This window comes from Leptinotarsa decemlineata, unplaced genomic scaffold, assembly GCF_025532065.1.
Source record: "Leptinotarsa decemlineata unplaced genomic scaffold, Ldec_3_MD MMD2_tig00001719_RagTag_RagTag, whole genome shotgun sequence".
Lineage (NCBI taxonomy): Eukaryota > Metazoa > Arthropoda > Insecta > Coleoptera > Chrysomelidae > Leptinotarsa > Leptinotarsa decemlineata.
Window position 1 is genome coordinate 1769524 of NW_027412569.1, and position 20954 is coordinate 1790477.

The following is a 20954-nucleotide window of genomic DNA, read 5'->3' on the forward strand; positions in this document are numbered from 1 at the left end:
TTTCAAAGGGATTTGTGAGATCGGAGTTCATGTTACCTAGATATTCTACTTTAAGAAGGAAAATTATCTTTATAAATCAATAATTAAGGCAAAATATAAATTATAGTTCAATACCACCTCCACAAATCACATAAACAACAGTTGTTTTGTTATTTATTTATATAGAGGAAGATGGGTTAGGTGCACAAAATGTCATATATCACAGAATGTCTCGGGACTCGGAACATAAGTAAACAGAACAGCACGCCTCTGAAATATGTCATCTTTGTTTGTCTTCTACAGGTAACAGATTCATTGTCCTTTATTATCTATAACCGATGTTGCCAAATGGTGAAATAGAAACTAATCCCCTTTAAATGTTGAATGCATTATTTCATTCTTCTTTTTCAAGTATTTAAATAATTTTTTGAAGAAAAAGGTTGAAATGCTAAGTTTAAAATGCGTTGTTTTAGAGCTCTTTTATGAAAACTACCTGATTTTCGTCAGGAGGAACATTCCTCATTGTTTCGATTTCTTCAAAATATATTTCAGACAACCCAATAAATTCGACAGGTGGGTATCCTGTCCTGAAGGCTTATTTATTTCTCCCTAATCAATTATAATTCGTGATATTTTTATAATTCTCAATTCTGGAAGTAATGAAAATATCAGTTTTTGGTCAAAATTCGATTGTTGTTTAATTTAATATGATCAAATAGCGTCTCAATTCATTTACCACCTTAAACGTGTAGGCTTTGCTTGGTTTCTATGGCAGGAAAAATGAATGCGTTATTGATATCTGTTGAGAACTGTCAGACGTTTATGAACATATAAAAAAATCAAATGTGATATACCCTTGGACTGTGAATTTATCGCTTTATCAATATGTGTAATAAAAAAGATAGGTCCGTATTGAAAAAAGTTGATGGTGGCCATGTTGACACGAAACGTTTTAAAGAATATTTATTATTACATCGTCATAGTACACTTCGAATACATTTTCCTTTTCTATTTTTTTATATTCTCCGAAATAACAATTCCATTCAAAAAAAATGAAAAACAGCATTTTGGTTTTCCCCGTATAACTCAAGAAGGGCAAGAGTTCCTGTGTGTTTAGTGATTAGTTTTAAGTATCAATTTATTCATTGAATATTACTTGATCCCAACAACAAACCGTTATTTTTAACACCTCGACACGTGTTTCGATCACCAAGTAATCATCTTCAAGAGGAAGATTAAACTACATTTGTTTGGAGCAATGTAATGAATAATATATTTTCAATTCTTCGAGATGTTGAGAACCCTTGTTTTTTTTTCGGTAATTCAGATTTATTGATTTGAACTTTGCTTTTCATTCGGCTTGGAATGTAAAAATCTACATGCTACCAAGATTGACAAGAATAAATACAGATTCAGATTATTATCATGAAAGATACGGTTCGAACTACGAAAACAACAACTATTTTACATGTCTCTCACGATATCCTAATTCGTCATTCATATCGACAGTTTTTCATGATATCCCATTTCATCAACTATATGAACATTTTTTCCTGCAAAGAGAACAGGAAGCGAGATATCCTGCAAGCAACTCATTTTGCACGCCTTCGGCAGCATCCGTGCTAGATCTAATAGACTTTTTCATTATTTTTATTCTTTCAGGAATTTAGAAATAGTCCAGTAGCTGTCTCGATATCCTCACAGTTAGACCATGGACATGTTAATCCCATTGCTAACGGAGAATTCACAATATTTACCCCGCTGTCGCCACCACATTTCAATAATAACATTTTTCTTGCAACCGATCAGATAAAAGTAAGCCCAGTAAGAATATTTTCGGTTATACGAGGTACGGCTAGAAAATAATGGAACTGATTTTCTGTGAGACAACTGGTGCGAGCCTCAAGGTCAAACGCTATATTGACGAGTCGTCTGACATCCCCCCTCCACATTCCAGCCGGTTGGACGTCACTAGCTTACTCAGTTGGGTCACAGCCTTCGTTCATGTCAGTCGATGTACCTTCCATTCGTCAGATAAATTGTGTTTTAATTTAGCAGCATATCGAAATGACATTTTTAATGGTGAATCCGCAACTGAGACCCATACTCTCCTACAATTTGTGAATGAATTATGTCACATACACGTGTTTAAAGTGTTATAAACATTCCAAAGAAGGGAGAGGAGACATAGGAGATGATCCACGCCCATGACATTTTTTCGACATCAATGAAATTATATATGTAAACAAATCGTGGATGCTTCACCTGGACAAAACTTGAGACCGCAATGTATTGATTGTTTGAGTCTTTTTTAATCAAACGAGATCCCTGTGTTGGAACATCCATCCTACCCACCTGATATAGCTCCTTGTGAGTTTTTTATGTTTCTGGAAGTGAAGGAAGCATCGGAAGGAACCGTGTTTGATATGGTGGAAGCTATAAAGGAGAAGATGGAAAATTGTAATGGAAAATGTAGGGATAGGGAGGGGGGTATATTAAAGAGGATGAAGAGAAAGTTGTAAGAGAAAAAATAAAATAGGTACACTAAAAATCCTATTATTTTCTAGTCATATCTCGTATAACAAGAATTGTTAACTTTAACGACGAATTTTTTGTACTAATATTTTTTTATTCGTGGGTTTTTGAACCACTAACAGTATGGCTTTGTAATAACTAAACAGTAGTAGCACGCTAGCTTAATTTTGTTTCACATTAGGCCAAATACTAACTTTCTGTGTAAATATTTTTCGAATGGTGTTTATCTCGTTCTCCTTCTGAAAGCACGAAATGGACAATAGTTCAAAAATTTCATAATTGTATTGATTTTGATTGTTTTTTTAATATTTTTTCATTTAAATAATTTGAGATACTAATAGGATAAGCGCAAAAGCCCTTGATTTTTTGATACTTACTCCATCTCTACTGCCAACAAGAATATGTTGAAATTTCTATTAAAATTATGAAATCAGTACTATTTTAAAATGACCAATATTCAACAGGTTAACAAGCAGTCAACATATAAGGTGAGTCATTAAAATTTTCTGATGTTCGGTCCTTTGGCCGTACCTCTATTTTCTGTAAACAGGACTTTTTTAGGGCTCCGAAAATTTCGTGGATTGATAATAATAATAATATCGCCTTTATTATATTCAAATGCATTGTTATATGGTATATGTTATTGTTATATGAAGATAAAAGATGGAGTTCAATTTGCATGATGACAAGTCATCATCATTCATCATTCAATTGCTGTTCCACTTAACCTCAAAAATGTCGCCTAGTACGCAAAGGAATAAGCAAAAAAGGAAAAATTATCTTAAAATACTTTGACTATTTGTAGATTTGTAATAGGTGGGTAGCTATTGTGTCATTAATAGTTTGAAGATAGTAAGACTTGTTTGAAATGGGTATTAATACGGTTGAAGTCATCTCATTTCATGGGTTTGGGAATGTCATTATATATTGCACAGATCTCGTAGCTGACTGAAACTCCTTCTAAAGAACTCTGTGCGAAAGGGTGGCGGATTAATTTAATACAAAACTATTTGCAACTTCCACTAATCATTTATTAAATCCCTCTAATCAGTTATAAAAAAACGAGTTTTAGGAAGAACCCAGAAAAACAATTATAATTATTTATATTACAAAAATGATTTATTTCAGTTAGCGGGTTTACTCAGGTAATTTTTCTCATTTGAATCAATTTTAGAAGAAGAATATAACTTTGAGAAAATCGATTTTTATAAAGACTTTTTCTCCATCATTATACCAAAACTGAGAAGGTTAGGTCCAAAGTGAGTGGGTCTATTCGATCCTCCGCTGCAACCCGCAAGGATTTATTGTGGCTCACACCTATTCACACTCTACCAAATAAACCCAGCTTCTTAACGAAGCCGATTCGTTTGTATGGTGAGTGGTCTTTCAGGTCAGATGGTAAGAGTACGGCTCTGCCGAACTCAAAAAATCTGATTCGGTCTTCAGCGGGGCAGGCACAAAGTATAAAGTCAAGGTGCAAGATTCCCACCTTGATACCCGCGACAACCTTCCCATATGAGGGTTTTTGCACGTCGGCTACACCTGACAATGCCTTAGATTCACCCGTGCAGGGCTCATGGGGGGTTTGTTCTGCGTACGCCACTCAAGAATTTGGTGCAAGGCGGTTTCATAAGGTACCCCGCTCTTGAGGAGACGACTCAGTCATTTCCTGCGCTGCACCACCACACCTTTTTTTTTAAGGTTCAGTTATTGGATCAGGAGTTGAAGAGTTGAGAAGCTCTTGCTCCTGATCTAAATTTACATGCTCGACATCCATCTCTGTAGACTCGCTCCTGTCCCAAATTTACAGGGAGGTCAGTTGGAGTCACAAGCTCGACATCCATCTCCTCTATAGACTCAGTGTCAGAAATAATTTTTAAGTTTACTCTGTCCATAAAAGTCCCACGAGTAGCTAGGGAACGAAGGTCAATCACGACAGAGCCCCGCTTTACAAGGCAATGCTACGACGAGAGGGCGCCCTGTATCTCTAAGGTTCCGTAGAGACAGCTGATAGGCTCAGTGTCATTCATCCTCTCTGCACGAATACACACACCTTAGGATTAAGCCATCGTTGGGATGCCATTCAGTTAGGGAATAATAGAACCACAAGTGATTCTGTCATTGTCAGTGGGGCTACGTGGAAGCAGGCATCCGATGGCCGGTTTGCTCAACCCCCACATCCCAAGCCAATGCACTCGCCAAAAACAGCATGCACAGTGGTTCAGGCAGTGAAAGATGAACAAGGACAGTCAACCCGTCAAAACTGAGAAACTAGTTAACTTCATTAAACACTTTTTATAAAGTGTGGATCATGCACGGACATTTATCTCCGGAAAAAACGCATCCAAGGAAACTATTTTCAAAAATGAATATTGAATTGCATGGAGAGCACTGTTTTCTATTCAACTTTTACTCCAAAGAGCCATAATGGAAATGAAATGGATGTCGTCTGTTGGAACGCTACACAACTTCATTTAGAAAGAGTATTATCAATCCCCAAATTTACTTAATGTTTCGAGCCTTATCAGCGCCTTTTTAATACCTGTGAAGAAGCATTTATTTCTTACATATCATTAGAACTCGTAAGGTTAGTTAATTTGATCCCAACCATAGAAATTCCGTTAAAATTGATGAGGCAATATATGTTTAGGAGAGATTAGTTTTTGTAAAGATGATTCAAAGAACAGGTTAATATTATGTTGAAAAGAAGTTACACCAGCTTGAAGATGATTTACCCACATAGACATTATTTAAGCCAAGATGTAAAAAAATGCTGTGTGATTCATTAGTGCTTTCCCAATTCAACTATTGTGATATTGTATATGGGCCATGTTTAGATGGCATGGATAGTCAGCGTATCCAGAAAATCCAGAACTACTGTTCGAGACTTATTTTTGGCATAAAAAGCAGGCAGAGGATTTCCCATAAAATTAAAGAAATTGAATGGCTCAATATGTCCAACAGGCGTAAATTACATATTCTTTGCTACTTCTACAAACTTTTGAAATACAAACAACCCAACTATCCCCATGATAAAGTCATATATAGAAAAGACATACATGATAGAAATACTCGACAAACTTTTTTTATCACCATTCCTCGACATAGAAAGGAAATTTTCAAACGTAGTTTTTCATATAATATTGCTAGTTACATGAATACGTATAAGATAACCGACTACAGTAGGTCGTGATTCTCTTTAAAAAAAGCCATGGCTGTATGTTTGCGTGAACTACAAAAATGAAATATAATTGAAAATATCTCCTAACTCAGAGCAAAAAAACTAAAATTCTCACAGCGTCGTCATGCAACCTGGCGGTTTCATGACCTAAAGATATCACTGCCCTCACAAGTGAAAATAAATTATAAAAAGGGTTCCTATCTTTTCTCTCTCTCTCTCTCTTTTATCTTTTTTTTTCTCTTGCTTTTCTCTAGTCTTCTTCTTCTTCTTGTTTACTGGTACTAGTCAGTAGGTATGTCTTAGTTTTAAGTTTAGTTTGTAGTAAGGGTCTGAGTGGAAGACCATTTTCTCTCTTCCTGGTGTTGAAAGAAAACTGAACTCTCACCTTTTATTTACCTAGTTTTTTTTTATTGAAATTTAATATTGTTTGTTAATTTTTGGTAAATAATAAACGTATTATTATTATTATTATTATTATTAAATAAAGTTATCTCGAGAATCAGAAATCAGTCGTAAAAATGTTTTCAGGATCCTTCATGAGTACAAATTTCATCCATATTCATCCAGTTTTGTGAAAGTTTCACTGAACGGATCAACTTGCATCAGAATTTCTTGTATAAAATATGTTTTTCGGACCTTAGTTTGAATGGAGAGGTGAATCGGCAAAATTGTCGATATTGGAGTGATACAAATCCTCATTTATACCGTAAAGTTCATACCCAACGACCTCAAAAACTGAATGTTTGGACAGGGATTTTAGGTGACCACATCATAGCACCTTTTTTTATCGATGATAATTTGACTAGTGATAAATATAAGGATATGTTGGAGAATCGAATAATACCGTGCATCAATAGGACAATTAAGAAGGATATACATTTATTCAAAAACAAACTAGCTTTTTCAGTAGGGTGGTGCATCTCCTCATTATGCAGCTCTAGTGCGACACTTTTTGGATGATCATTTTCCTGGTCGCTGGATTGGCAGAAGAGGTCCTACAGAATAGCCACCAAGGTCTCCGGATCTCACTCCGGTAGATTTCTTTCCATGGAGTCATTTGAAGTCTAAAGTGTATGAGATAGAATCAACATTAGAAGATTTGATAGAGAATATCATGAGGCATTGCAGAGAAATAACTCCCGAGATTCCCAACTATGTGAGAGCGGCAATGAAAACTCGTTTCTGCCATTGTATGGAAATTGGTGGAAACATTTTTGAGCATTTACTATAGAAAATATTTTTCTTCTCATTATCCAGTCATCAGATTTTGATTCAAGAATTAATAAAACATCTCTTTTTCTGATTTATTGCTTCCATATTTGTCTGTAGAACGAATATTTCAAAATGTGGCCTCCTGTATAACTGTTGACCTGTTTTTTTATTTTTCCTGCCAATCATTGTTTCAAAAGTTATTCAGGGTGGCTCATTTTCAACTCAAATAATTTGTAGCTCCCGAACCATAAGCTTCATAGGTTCGTCAATATAGTGCCACAGCGTCCACACAAAGTACCTCGTTTTTCGAACAAAAAAAATGGACGAAATTCATGATGAATGCATATACATACAAAAACTTTTTTCCTGGCACTGGAATGAAAACAATCCGAATATAAATTGATTCTTTAAGAAAAAAGTAGTTTATGTGGCCTCATCTGAAATAAATGTTAACCTAGGCATATGTTATTTACTAAATAAAGCTAAATATGATACCGATCATCTCTGAATCTATAAATACCAGATATTTAAAAAAAATATGTCCCTGTATCAAGTATAAACACTTGCTTGGCAGTTCTCTCTCTCTCTCTCTAGGGTTTCTTGGCCTTTGCTTCTGTACGGCGCATTTTTATCAACGCACGTTTCCCATAGAGAGAGGACAAGTTTTAACACCCTGTTGTGGTAACCCTATTTAATTTTTTGTAGTTTTTACCTCTTATTTAAGGATATAATGTTTATATTACATTTCATTCGCACATTTCATCGAGATATGCAAATCTGTCCCTTGTGGGTTTTGTTTGGCAAAATTGAAACTTGTGCTGTAGAAAAAGGACTAACAACATACATAATATTTTGCTTTGTTCGCATGTGCCTTCAACCTGTCATTAATCTAGAGATCTAGAGCATAAAAGTGGCATTATATACGAGGATCAGATTTGAATATATTGTAAATGTCTTTCTTGATTTATAGATTTATTAATTATTTTATTTTTTCAGCACACTCGAACACTGGAAAGCGATAGTGAAGATGGTTTGATAAATTCATGGTTCAGTAAGTGTTTTCAATATAAAGACTTTTTAACATATTGACATTATATGTATGAACAGTGTCATCATTGCAGGTTTTGAACTACACTGCAATTTCAAAGAGCTATTTTGCAATTAGCATTAAAGATATCGAAAAAATTATTAAGTCACATTTTCTTCCTGAATACAGTGCATTTCTTTAATGCCACCCCCCTTTTATTTTTTGAACGGGTCAACTCAAAAAATTGAAATTTGGGATAATGAAATTAATGCAGGAATACTTTATTTTGAAGTGAATTTGTACTTATGCACCGTTTGGAACCTTCGGTGTAGTAATGAATATTACTGAAGTTCTTTCTCAACACCAAATCGTTATTTTTAACACCTCGACACGTGTTTCGATCACCAAGTGATCATCTTCAAGAGGAAGATTGAACTAGAAACTAACGCGAAGCGTTAGCTTCGCGTTAGTTTCTAGTTCAATCTAGTTTCTAGCTATTTATGCTATATAGATTTTCCCTACAGGTGTACCAACCATACAGGTATACCACCCTAAATTAATTTCACAATATTGCCTATCTAAATTTATTTTTGCAATGTGTCCTTATGTGGTAATCAGTAAACCCAACAATATTATTTTAACAAGCTATATAGTATGCTATTTGGTATAGGTCCGTCATCGTTATTCATAATATTATTTTGTTTACTCATTTCCACACTTTCATAGACATCTAGTTGCCTGTTGTTGTTAACTTGTCTAACTAATCTTAGTGAATTGAAGTCTATGGAATGGTTTTGTTGCAAAGTATGATGGGCGACTGCTGATTTTTCAGGTCTTCCATATTTTAAGTGTGCTATGTGTTCCTTATATCTTACTTTAATAGTTCTTTTTGTCTGTCCATAATATTTTGAATCGCAATCCTTACATTCAATTTCGTAAATTCCAGACTTTTCCGAATTCTCGTGTTTGTCTTTTGGACTTCCCAAAAGGCTATGTAGTGTATGACGTGTTTTAAAAACTACCTTCATACCCAGTTCCTTGAAAATCTTTCCAAAGTTCTTCGTATATTGGTGGAAAGATTTTCAAGGAACTGGGTATGAAGGTGGTTTTTAAAACAAGTCATACACTACAGAGCCTTTTGGGAAGTCCAAAAGACAAAGTCGAGAATTCGGAAAAGTCTAGAATTTTCGAAATTGAATGTAAGGACTGCGATGCAAAATATTACGGACAGACAAAAAGATCTATTGAAGTAAGATATAAGGAACACATAGCACACTTAAAATATGGAAGATCTGAAAAATCAGCAGTCGCACATCATATTTTGCAACAAAACCATTCCATATACTTCAATTCACAAAGATTAGTTAGACTAGTTAACAACAACAGGCAACTAGATGCCTATGAAAGTGTGGAAATAAGTAAACACAATAATATAAATAACGATGACGGACCTATACCAAATAGCATACTATATAGCTTGTTAAAATAATATTGTTGGGTTTACTGATTACTACATAAGGACACATTGCAAAAATAAATTTAGATAGGCAATATTGTGAAATTAATTTTTATATAGCTGAAAATAGTTTTATATTGTAAAATAAGAGATAAGGCAAAATTGTAAAATTAATTTAGGATGGTATACCTGTATGGTTGGTACACCTGTAGGGTATATCTATATAGCATAAATAGCGTTAGCTTCGCGTTAGTTTCTAGTTTAATCTTCCGCTTGAAGATGATCACCTGGTGATCGAAACACGTGTCGGGGTATTAAAAATAGCGATTTGGTGTTGGGCAAAAACTTCAGTAATATTGAAGTGAAATTGACAGATAAAACTTTCAAGATGGCGACTGGGCCCCATCTTGGAAAAAAATAAATGATAAAGGGGGTCTTGTGACACATCTTTTTGAAGCTCCTGACAAATGCTTCACAACCCTAGATAATGTTATTATTTTCAACTACTATAGAATGGCAATTTTTTAATAATTGCCTGATTACACTGACATTTGACTACATAATGTGAAGTAATAAGCTTGACATCAGTTCAAAAGACGCTTGAAATGGTTGCCTTGAACTTCTTGACATATAATAATAATAATAATAATAATAATAATATTTATTCGTTCATAACGATCATAACATGATGACATAGAACAAGTCAATAATAAAAATAAAAAATAAATATGATAGATAAAATAAAATAAAATCTAAATACATAGATAGAAAACCCCGTTGATTGAAACAGTCGATTATATGATTGAAACCGTAGGTACATCAAAATTAAATATAATTATGAACTGAGCCACATTTGGTAATTGTGTTGGCATTCTAATCAACCCATGAAGGCATTAACCAATTATACATTACATAGGCATATAAACAGCCTATCCGATATTTCACGCCGAACATTTTCGAACACAGTAACGTCAATATCTCTAGAAATATTTATTATTCTCTGCCGTATATCCAGTATTGAAGCAGGTTCAGTTTCGTACACCTTTTGCTTCAAATAGCCCCATAAAAGAAGTCCAAAGGTTGTTAAATATGGTAAGCGGGCTGGCCATTCTGTGGAACCTCGACGGCCCAACGACCGGGAAAAGTAGTATCCAAATATCGAATTAATTAGGATCCGCTTCGACTATTTCAGTGATGAAAGAGTCAACAGTAGTTTCCAGCATATTCAAATACAGTTCTGTTAAATTTTGGTCAATAAATAGAGGTCCTACAATATGGTTTCCCGATATTCCTGCCCAAACGTTAATTTTTTCTGGATATTGGGTATGTGTTTTTAATTTTGTATGGATGATACCTATTCCTCTTCAAAAGTCTCCACACAGTAGAAGGAGACACTTCGCAAACATTCGCGACGGAGTGAGTAGACTGTTCAGGATTTACTACCATCTCACTAATTATTTGCACTTGCTGTTCTGGGGGCTTTTTGCTATGTAGGTACACTAACAGTAGTAGTGAATTTGGATACAAGTTCCCTCAAATATTTTCTACAGATAGGACGATACGGAAAACGTTCATTGAAAATCCTTTAGGTCTCGTGAAAGTTACGCGTCGCACCGTATATACAAATTGCTTCAATTTTTTCTCCCAATGGACGGAAATTGACCATTTTAGAGATTGCTGACGTGGTACTTTTCTACTAGTAAAACCGAAACCTAATTGAGAATATTCTAACTGAACAATGATGTTCGTTGTCGTACTGACATTTTTTGTCGTTTTTATAAACAAAAAATAACTTAACAAACCTTATCGGGTTGTTGGTATTGCCATATGGCAGATAAAAAGGAATATTTCTAGCTAGAATATCGATATTAATGTGTTGTCTTCAGGAAATTATTAAATGTTCCGCCATTTTGTAGTAGGTGAAGATATTGACTTCATATTCTAGGTTTATGAAGTATTCGTCGAGAGCTTCAAAATGATGTGTCACAAGATCCCCTTTCCATTTATTTTTTTTTCCAGGTGGCACCCAGTCGCCATCTTGAAAGTTTCATCTGTCAATGTCACTTCAAAATAAAGTATTCATGCAATAATTTCATTATCCCACATTTCAATTTTTTGAGTTGACCCGTTCAAAAAATGAAAGGGGGGACATTAAAAAAATTCACTTTGTTCTGAACTGTCGGCATCACAGAAAATTCATTTTATTACTGGTTTTCGAAGATATTTCCTGATTTATTAATTTTACAGAAAACTCAGTGATCAGTTTCGTATATTTTATTGAAATCTTCAAGAAAGTAGGTATTGTATTGGTTTTCAACTAAAAATTCTAAAATTTTTTGTTTTGTTTTCATTAAATTTTTGTCATATTGCCATAATTATGAAAAAATATTCAAAAAAAGTTTGATGAACATCTGTGAAATAAATAAAATTGGTTCTATAGAATTTTCCGGTACAGATTCTAAAAATAGCTATCTACTTTTTTTTTTAATATTTGTGTTGGCACTGTCTCAAAAACAATTACTGTTGTAATTTTTCAATATCAACCAGGAAACAACTTTTCATTGTAACATTTCATGTTTCAGGTTCATCAGAGAAGGACTTTCCGAGAATAAAATTGAAGTATATCAGGGAACTTGGAAAGGGTTGGTTTGGAAAGGTGAATATTCAAGAATAAAATCAAATCTGTGTGAAGTTTTTCAATCGAAATACTTTTTAGGTCGTAGAAGGTGCAGCCCAAGACGTAAATAATGAGAGTAATGCATGGACGCCCGTTGTAGTTAGGATATTAGATGCAAGTTCTAGTCAGAAGGAAAAAATATTATTTTTACAAGATGCAGCAATTTATAAATGCGGTAGTCATGGAAATATTTTGAAATTGATCGGAAGATGTCTAGATACAGTTCCGTATTTGTTGCTGCAGGAATACTGCCCCCAGGTAATGATCAACTTTACAGTAATACGAGGGTTGCCTTTTATATTTCGGGATTAGAGAACAAAAACAAATATTAAATCATCGAAAATCACTTTGTTTTTCAAAATATTCCCCATGAAGATTTATACACTTTTGCATGCGTTTGAACCAATTGTCGAAGCACTTTTGCCACTCTGATTGAGGTATCTCCAAAACATGCATTCTGAATGCAGCAACCGCTTCTTCAGGTGTCGAAAAACGTTGACCTCTCAGTTTGTTTTTTACGTGAGGGAATAAATAGAAGTCATTCAGTGCCAAGTCAGGACTATACGGCGGATGACTCATCAAATCGATGTTTTGGGTGCTCAAAAATGCAATTGTTTGAGCCGATGTGTGAGAGCTCGCATTGTCGTGGTGAAGAGTGATCCGTCTTCGGCGGTTGGTTTTCCTGATTTCTTGAAAGACAACTGGCAAACAAATGGTTGTGTGCCACTCAGAATTGACTATTCTGCCTTGTTCTAGTGGTACAGTTGCGATATGTCCAGTTTTTCGGAAAAAACACACAACCATTTGCTTGGAAGTGCTTTGTGCGCGAACAACTGTTGTTGGATTTGGCTCGTTTTGAAACACCCATACAGTCGACTGCTGTTTACTTTCGGGCTCCTGTGCGTAAATCTACGATTCATCACCTGTCACGATTTCAAAGACGTGTTTCGAAGCACCGCGAACGTATTTTTTGAGCATTTCTTTCGACCAATCGACACGTGACTTTTTTTCAGCAATTGACAAGTTTTTGCCAAGCCAAATGTTTATGCAATATTGAATGTATGCTGGTCTCACTAATGCCTAAGGTTGTCTCAATCTCACGATAGGTTACATGACGATCTTGCAATATCAGTTCGCGCACAGCATCAATGGTTTTCGGAACAACAACTGATTTTGGACGACCTTCACGAAATTTGTCTTTGAATGAATTACGACCACGATTGAATTCACCATACCATCGATAAACACTGGTCCTTGATGGAGTTTCATCGCCAAAAATTGAATTAAGTTCATCCATGCACTGTTGCTGAGTTATTCCACGTCGAAAGTTGTAAAAAGTAATCGCAAGAAAATGTTCACGATCTAATTCCATTTTTGGGCCAATATGAATCTTTTGAGTTACTGTAATACAACATAAATAGCGCGCGTATGTCAAAACGTTCTGGTCAACTTTACGATAGAGCTGTTAGTTGCCAGATTGCCAAATCCTGAAACATAAAAGACAAGATCGTAATGTAGATTTTGGACTTGCCGAACACTGCTTCGAATGAGTCAAACCTATTTTTCGGGTTTATAGGGCTTGGTATGTAGGTTGTTATGCCTGACGTTTCACTGGTGGGCGTGGTTTTCTTCAGAAGCCATAACATGGGTATTCCTTTACTGCTATTTTATCGATATACCCCAGACACGAAAATGTCTCTAGTGTTCAAAGAACAACTTCATTCTGTGGCTCCAATGTTAACGAATCCACAGCTACAAGGAATCTAGTACACCCACGATATTGCTAAAGGCCCTCTGAGGTCTTTAGCTGACCTTGGAGTCTCTGTGATGGTTTTCTTTTGCCTGAATATCGATTTTATGATGTCTTTATCTGATATTTCACGAATCTGGTCCTCAACATTTTTAACATAAAGCAGGAAAGTTTTTCCATAGACAGACAGACCCATCTGGCGTTATATTGGCATTCTTTTTTCTTGGTCGTATTACCAGTCCAGCTACACTATACTTATCGCCTTTGAAAACATTTTTCAGATGATACTGTCTAATGCAATTGTAGACAAAGCATTGGGCATGACGACCCGGAGAAGCCGGAAAATACCTGGAAAATAGCCCTGTCACAGTTATCTCAGGGCTGTGAAAGCTCTTCAGATGTTGATTGCTCAAGAGATTTGGTTTTGATCAAGAAATAATCAATCATGATTTTCATCAGAAGATTCTGGCCAATTCAATATTTGTTGAAATACATTTTCAAAAATATCTTTGTATAGAGTTGATTTTTGAATTTGATTACTTATTTCCTTTCTTCGGAAAATTCCCACATTTTTTGTATTAAGATGATGAAGTAGAAGGCCAAAAATTTCCTTTTCCAAAAAAAATCTCTCCTAAAAATATACCCTTTCAACTTAAACGAAAGAAATTATGATGTATGGAATTTCAAAACTAGGCAATATAATTTCCTTCACCATTCAATTATTATTTTTAGGGTGATCTGAAAGGATATTTAAGATCCAGAAAGCCCCATGCCGAGAGTTTTTTGACGTCCGATTATCCTTTGCTTTGGTGTTGTCAGATAACTTCAGCTCTCAAACATCTTCATGACAACAACATTTCACACCCGTAAGTAAATTTGAATTCGTTCTTTATTATTTACAGTATAATAATGTATCTAGTCTATTCTTCAGTATAATTACAAAAAATATGGTGGATCAAAGTGTGAGAGCTAGTTTGAATATCAATTTATTGCTTTCTCAAACTATTTGTGTCAACCGCACTGAAAAAAAAAAGTAAAATTATACTCCGATTAGTTCTTTCACATGTCAACTACTCAGACGTGTTGTATGGTCCAGGAACATTGAAGAGTGACAGTTTTAGAATCCAAAAGCTCCATAATGTATGCAGGCATATTACAACTACAAGGAAACGAGAACATATTTCACATCTGTTTGTGAATGTGAGTTGGTTGAATGCGGACTCTTGATGAATATTTCATTCTGCAACATTTTTTCAAAAACTGCTTAAAACAAACGTATAATCTTTTCGATAAAATATCCTTTCATTAAGGACACATTTAACAATACCACAACGGATGTTTCACTTACCATATGGACTACTCATATGAATTGGATGCCTATCGAATATAAACCTTCGCCAATAGGAAGCTTCAAACTAAGAGTGAAGAAATGTCTGCTTACAATAAATAGATCCTACTAATAGAATTATGTCAAAATCAATCAACCGTTCTCCAAGCTCCAAAAAAATTTTTATTACAATTTCGCTGTATATACTGTTCTTGATAACATACTGCTTTTTTTTCTTTTGTTCTTACGGTTGGATGGAAGAGCAATCTATGCGATGATTTATCATACGTAGATATTGAATCCTGCCATTTGATGGGTTGTAATTGTATGGAACCATCTATAAAGGCCATTATTATTATTACAATTACTTATAGTTATTCAACAGAGACATCTTACATCTATATCAATTCACTTGTATCAGTATAGTATTGTATAGGCTGAAATGTTTGTAGTCTAACACACAGATGGCGCTACTAGCGCTACATGTATGTGTACTATTATGTACTGTCTGTATGAATTTTGTGGATGAAAAAAGGATTTCAAGTTTCAGGAATAGCTGTCAGAGATCAAACCATTGCCAACATGCCACAAGGACACATACTTTATATAAACTTAAAATCGTCAGCGTTTCACTAACTATAATATATTTACCACAGTTTCAGCCAAATCAACCAAACAGTATTTTTCTAGCTTATTATTACAATTGTTTAACGTGTTTCATCAAATTGGCATCAGTTTTTGATTTATAAACAGATTGAAATAAATGAAACCGTAGGCAAATCGGTTCAGCCCTTTTGGAGATTAGCACACACAAACACTGGAGAAACTTGTTTCATGAAACTGGTTTCGTGAAATATGAAACTGAAGTTGCTTGCAACAGATAGATAACATTGTCACTGGTTGGTGAACACATTGTTTGATGAAACTTCAGTTTCATTAATTTTCGAAAAATCGGTTTCAAGAAATTCGGTAAATCGATTTTTTGTTGCTTCAGTTTCACGTTTGATTACCGTCAAATGATGGGGGCTGAGATGGCAGTAAATTCAACTCCCCCCTATTCACCCCTATGACTGTTTCTTCTAGGACCTCCAACATCAATGGTTGTGAAATAACCATCGGCGTCAGCACATGCCATAAGTTGAACATAGTTATAACCTCTGAAATTAAAATTGATTGAGCCGGAGTTTTTAAATTTTCTTATCTCAACATGCTTTTCATCCATAGAACCGAAGCAGTTGGGCAGACTACAAAGCTATGTGCGGTATACTTCCACATATTTTTAACAGAAACTGGCATTTACAGTGGTTGCAAACACTTCCAAATTGTACTAGTTATTTCAGCTACAACCAAACCAATAGTTTGGTGACCTCTCATGAAATATTGAGCCAAACACTTGAACGAAACACCAGTAGCCAGATATTTGAAAAGTTGATTTTCAATTAACCCAATTTCTGTTTCCGTAATGTACCTGGGAACATTCCATCTCCAACTTCTCAATCATCAACAACTGCTTCCATTTACTATTCAATTTCTGAAGACTTTCTTTCAATGAAACAGGTATAATAATTTTCCTCTTTTTATATTGATTTTCCATCACTTTAAATGACCATGAATCGATACTTTCGCACAGGCACCGCTCTTAGAGCGCCTTAAGGATTTTCCTGTATTCTATCCTTAAAAAAATACCTTATCAACATAGATCATATTGTTTCAAATATTTCAAAGTAATAAAACTGTTTTCACTCAACTCAGTGTAATCGTTGGTTTTTCTTCAGCACTCAGAGTTAACCTCCAGTTAGGGTTCTTCTTTGTTATTAGTGGATTCACTAATTCTGACAGGCGATCAAAAAGTGCCTTCGACATCCTGAAAAATCCTTGAATTTATTAGAATATCTGCTTAGTTCGTGAACTAAAGCAAAACAGCTGTGCTGCCGATAGTGCGGATCCCTGCTCAACGGGAGAACCCGGTACTTGCGTTTTATTCTTAATTCTTAGCCACCACCATTTTTTTAAGGTCAAAACCCAAGCGCTACAGGAAAATCCCTAATGCGCTCTTAGAGCGGTGCCTGTGCGAAAGTAGTGATTCACATTGGATTTGAATCGCTGGAGATTGAATCCATTTGGTAAAACGTTCTCAGAAAGTTGATTCCACATAAACGTAGTTCTACAGATGGAAGAGTTCCTAAACAGTGAAGTTCGAGGTGTAATGGGTTGAACATCAAAACGATGAGCAGCCGCAGTCCATCGCGTACTTTTAATATGCACCGCTCTTGGTGGAATCAAATGTGCCAAGTCACTTGAACACTTCTCGTGAAAGTATCATTAGAAGAGAGAAACATCTCCAACTTTTCTAAGATGTTCCAGACTATCAAGGTTGCAAGTGATGAAATCTAGCAGCTTCAGGGTATGTTTGGGTGCGGAGCTCCTTACATGAGAACAATACTCAAAAGAAGGTCTGATCTGAGCTTTATAAAGCATCAAAATTTGCTGAGGTGTGTACAGTTTTCTGGTTCTGAACAGTGTTCCAAGCTTTTGAGAAGCAGCCTTTACGATTCCAGTGACATGATTGTGCCAAGACATATTGGTGTCTATTTTAACTTTTAACAAACTTATCGAAGCAGAAAGTGGAATTTTCAGACCTTACATTATTATATCCAATTCGGAGACATTTATCTATTTAGAGAAAACCGATGCCTGAATTGAATTGAACCTTGTTACTTTCACCCCAACTCTAGATCCTCATCTGCATGTATGTGCATCCGCAGCCAAGGTCCTGGAATCCAAATGTAATGACGATACAGGTGTGCTGTCGCCAGCAAAGCAATATACTTATTGGATTCTTGTTTTTTTTTCAATAAGTCGCAGATATACAATAAAAAGAGGGTTATAGACAATATGGATCCCTGGGGAACACCAGCGTTGATGGCCACTTGCAGGGAACGTTTTTCCAGGAAGCTGAAGAGCCATGCACAAAAATGATCCGACAATCCATGGCATCAAAGTTTAGCCAGCAAACCTTCATGTCACACACGGTCAAAGGCCTTAGAAATATCAAGCGCAACTTAGCACTCAACTTAGCAGCTTAGCTTAGCGCTCTTAACTCTACATGATTCTCAATTGCGTTATTCTAAATATGGGTGACATTCGACAGAAGGTCGCCTATTGATCTTTGTGTCTGAAAGCCATATTGATGATCGCTCAAGATATTGAAGCTTTCCAAATATTTGAGGATATGGTGGTTTAAGGCTTTCTCTATGATTTTTGATATCACTGATAGCAAAGCGACTGGTCTATAGTTATTTGGAAGAGTTGTCTTGCCCTTTTTCGGAATAGGCTGAACGCAAGCAATCTTCCAACAAGAACGAAAAACCATTTCTTGTAAGACAGGTTGAAAAGTCTGCAAAATAGTAGCGCTAGTTCATTCGCGCACTTTTCAAGTATGATAATGGGCACTTCATCGGGACCAGACACCTTGTTGATATTGAGCTGTTTCAAAATTCGCCTGACTAGACGCTGTCGAAAAGTAATTTCCGTCATTGTGGATTCTAGTGTGGGAATATTGAGCGGTGCCTTTCTCAGAAAATCGACTGTGGAGTGTGACGCAAATTGTTTAGCTAGTAGATTTGCTTTTTCTATAGCTGTTGTTGCTATCGAACCATCCGCCTGTGTTAGTGGTGGAATTGTGGATTTTGTAAAGTTCTGATTAACTGCTTTAGCTACCGACCAGAAGGATCAAGTCCAGTTGGGACTGACAAGCAGTTTATTCCTAATTCTCTGATTGTGAAGTTCTTTGCTTTCATTTATCCTGAGTTTGCAACTGATGGGAGCATTAACAAACCTAGTTCGATTTTCGGCACTGGGGTTTTTGCGCCACTGCCGATAGGCGAGATTTTTTGAGGCGACTGCTTGCTCGAAATCCATCGCGAAACTAATGGAAAAACCGTTGCTTATGTGTGCACGTTCCACTGAAACGGTTTTTTTGAAACATCACAGTGTGTGAAACCAGTTTCATCAAACACCTTTCTCCAGTGTTCACCGCGCCTTAGTTGGGTAACAGGATCATTTTTTCTTAACAACAGGCATATTTTGACATGAAAGTTGTGGATTTAATTGCTATAGTAAAGACCCCCCATTAATATATGAAATATCTTCCATGTACAGACAGCGATCCACTAAACTTTTACTATATGAATAGATTTCCAGAAATTTAATGTAATTTTTTTCTATTTCAGCGATTTGGCTAGTCGAAATTGCCAGCTCACCTCCAATTTGACGTTGAAACTTGGCGACTATGGACTTGGTGTTTTCAAATACCCGAACGACTACTATCAAAGTTCTCCGGGAGTGTCTGTCAGATGGTGTGCACCAGAAGCACTCACCTACACCCAAACGACGATCCAACCCAAGCCAGTTTCACCTGAAAGTAACGTTTGGTCTTTGGGAGTGACGATGTGGGAAATTTGCGAGTGCGGAGAACAACCTTATTCGTCGTTGAGTGATGATGAGGTGATTTCGCAAGTATTGGGACCTGCTAACCTCAGGCTATCCAGGCCTAGCTTTTCTGTGCTCTATACGGATTACATGTGAGTAGAAAATATCAGCTTTTTTTCAGTTATTCATAGCTATTTTTGTTTGAAAGGTTGTTGTGGCATATATTCAACTCAAAATATAAACGTAGAAAATGCTTATTTCCCGTGAAAATTCGATATATTTCACTTCTTTTGCGTGTATAACTCAGTAGTAAAACAACTATTTTCCTGGCTACTAGTACAACGGACATTGGATTATATTTGACAGAAGGTTCCCATTGTTGTGGCTGAAGTCAATTGGGTGAGAAAATCAGTAGGGCATACTAGACGGCCATTATAGATTAATACACAGACAACTAGATTGATTTAATGGTGCCATACGAGGTCTATTAAAAAAATAAGGTGAATATACTTGCATTCGATTAGCGTTTTGGCTTTGTACAAAATAGAATCAAGTGCCCAGCCAGTGTTATACGATGTAACTTGTTTCAGAAAACTTCACTTCCAAACTGGAAGAAAAAGCCTTTCCGAAAGAGCTACTTTTCATATAAACATTGAATTACACGAAAGAATAGTTCTTTCCAAACAAATACTTTTACATGAATACTGAATTATACAAAAACATGTTTCTTTACTCAATTTGTATTCCAAACATTCGTTATGGAATTAAGTCATATATCAGTCACAGGATTTATAGAAATCCTGTGAATGATATCTGATTCAATTCCGTAGCGAATGTTTGGAATACAAACCGAGTAGAGAGAAGTGTCTTTTGTATAATTCAGTGTTCATGTAAAAGTATTTGTTTCGAAAAAAAATTTTTCTTTCGTGTAATTCAATGTTTATATGAAAGTAGCTGTTTCAGGAGGACTTTCTTTCAGTTTGTGTCTAAAAGTTACTTCTTTGCGTGATCTACACATCTATGTATAGATTTAATTTTTTTGTCACTCCCAAAAATATAACCATTTCAATTTAAAGAAATAAGATATTTTACTATAAACACATAAAATATCTTGAAAGAATAATAATAATAAGTGCAGCCAAATAGGAAATTGCTTTCAGAAAATACACGTTGAAAACGAATTCAAGTGTAATACTATGAAATTAAACTTATTAGATATTTTTTCAATTGATATTTAAATTTTGTAATGAAATAGTACCTTTTTATTTTCTCTGGAATTGAATTATGTATAATGATCCCATCGTGATATATCGACTTCCTTCCAAAAGTTGTTTTTATTTTAATTTTTGACAGTAATTTGGTTTATCTTGCGGCATGAT

General features: G+C 35.4%; 1 protein-coding gene across 4 annotated transcripts in view; it reads left to right on the forward strand.

Annotated features, from left to right (window-relative positions):
• Nucleotides 1-20954, forward strand: part of LOC111507945 (uncharacterized) — a 139939-nt gene that overhangs the window by 27462 nt on the left and 91523 nt on the right. For 2 of the 4 annotated variants that reach the window (XM_074176280.1, XM_074176278.1), the window contains exons 3-9: nt 1642-1794; nt 2979-3002; nt 7904-7958; nt 11973-12046; nt 12107-12325; nt 14550-14683; nt 19377-19727. In XM_074176280.1, coding sequence (XP_074032381.1) covers nt 1642-1794; nt 2979-3002; nt 7904-7958; nt 11973-12046; nt 12107-12325; nt 14550-14683; nt 19377-19727 — 1010 coding nt within the window. The remainder of the gene's footprint in view (nt 1-1641; nt 1795-2978; nt 3003-7903; nt 7959-11972; nt 12047-12106; nt 12326-14549; nt 14684-19376; nt 19728-20954) is intronic. The other 2 variants (XM_074176279.1, XM_074176281.1) reach the window with 2 other exon arrangements.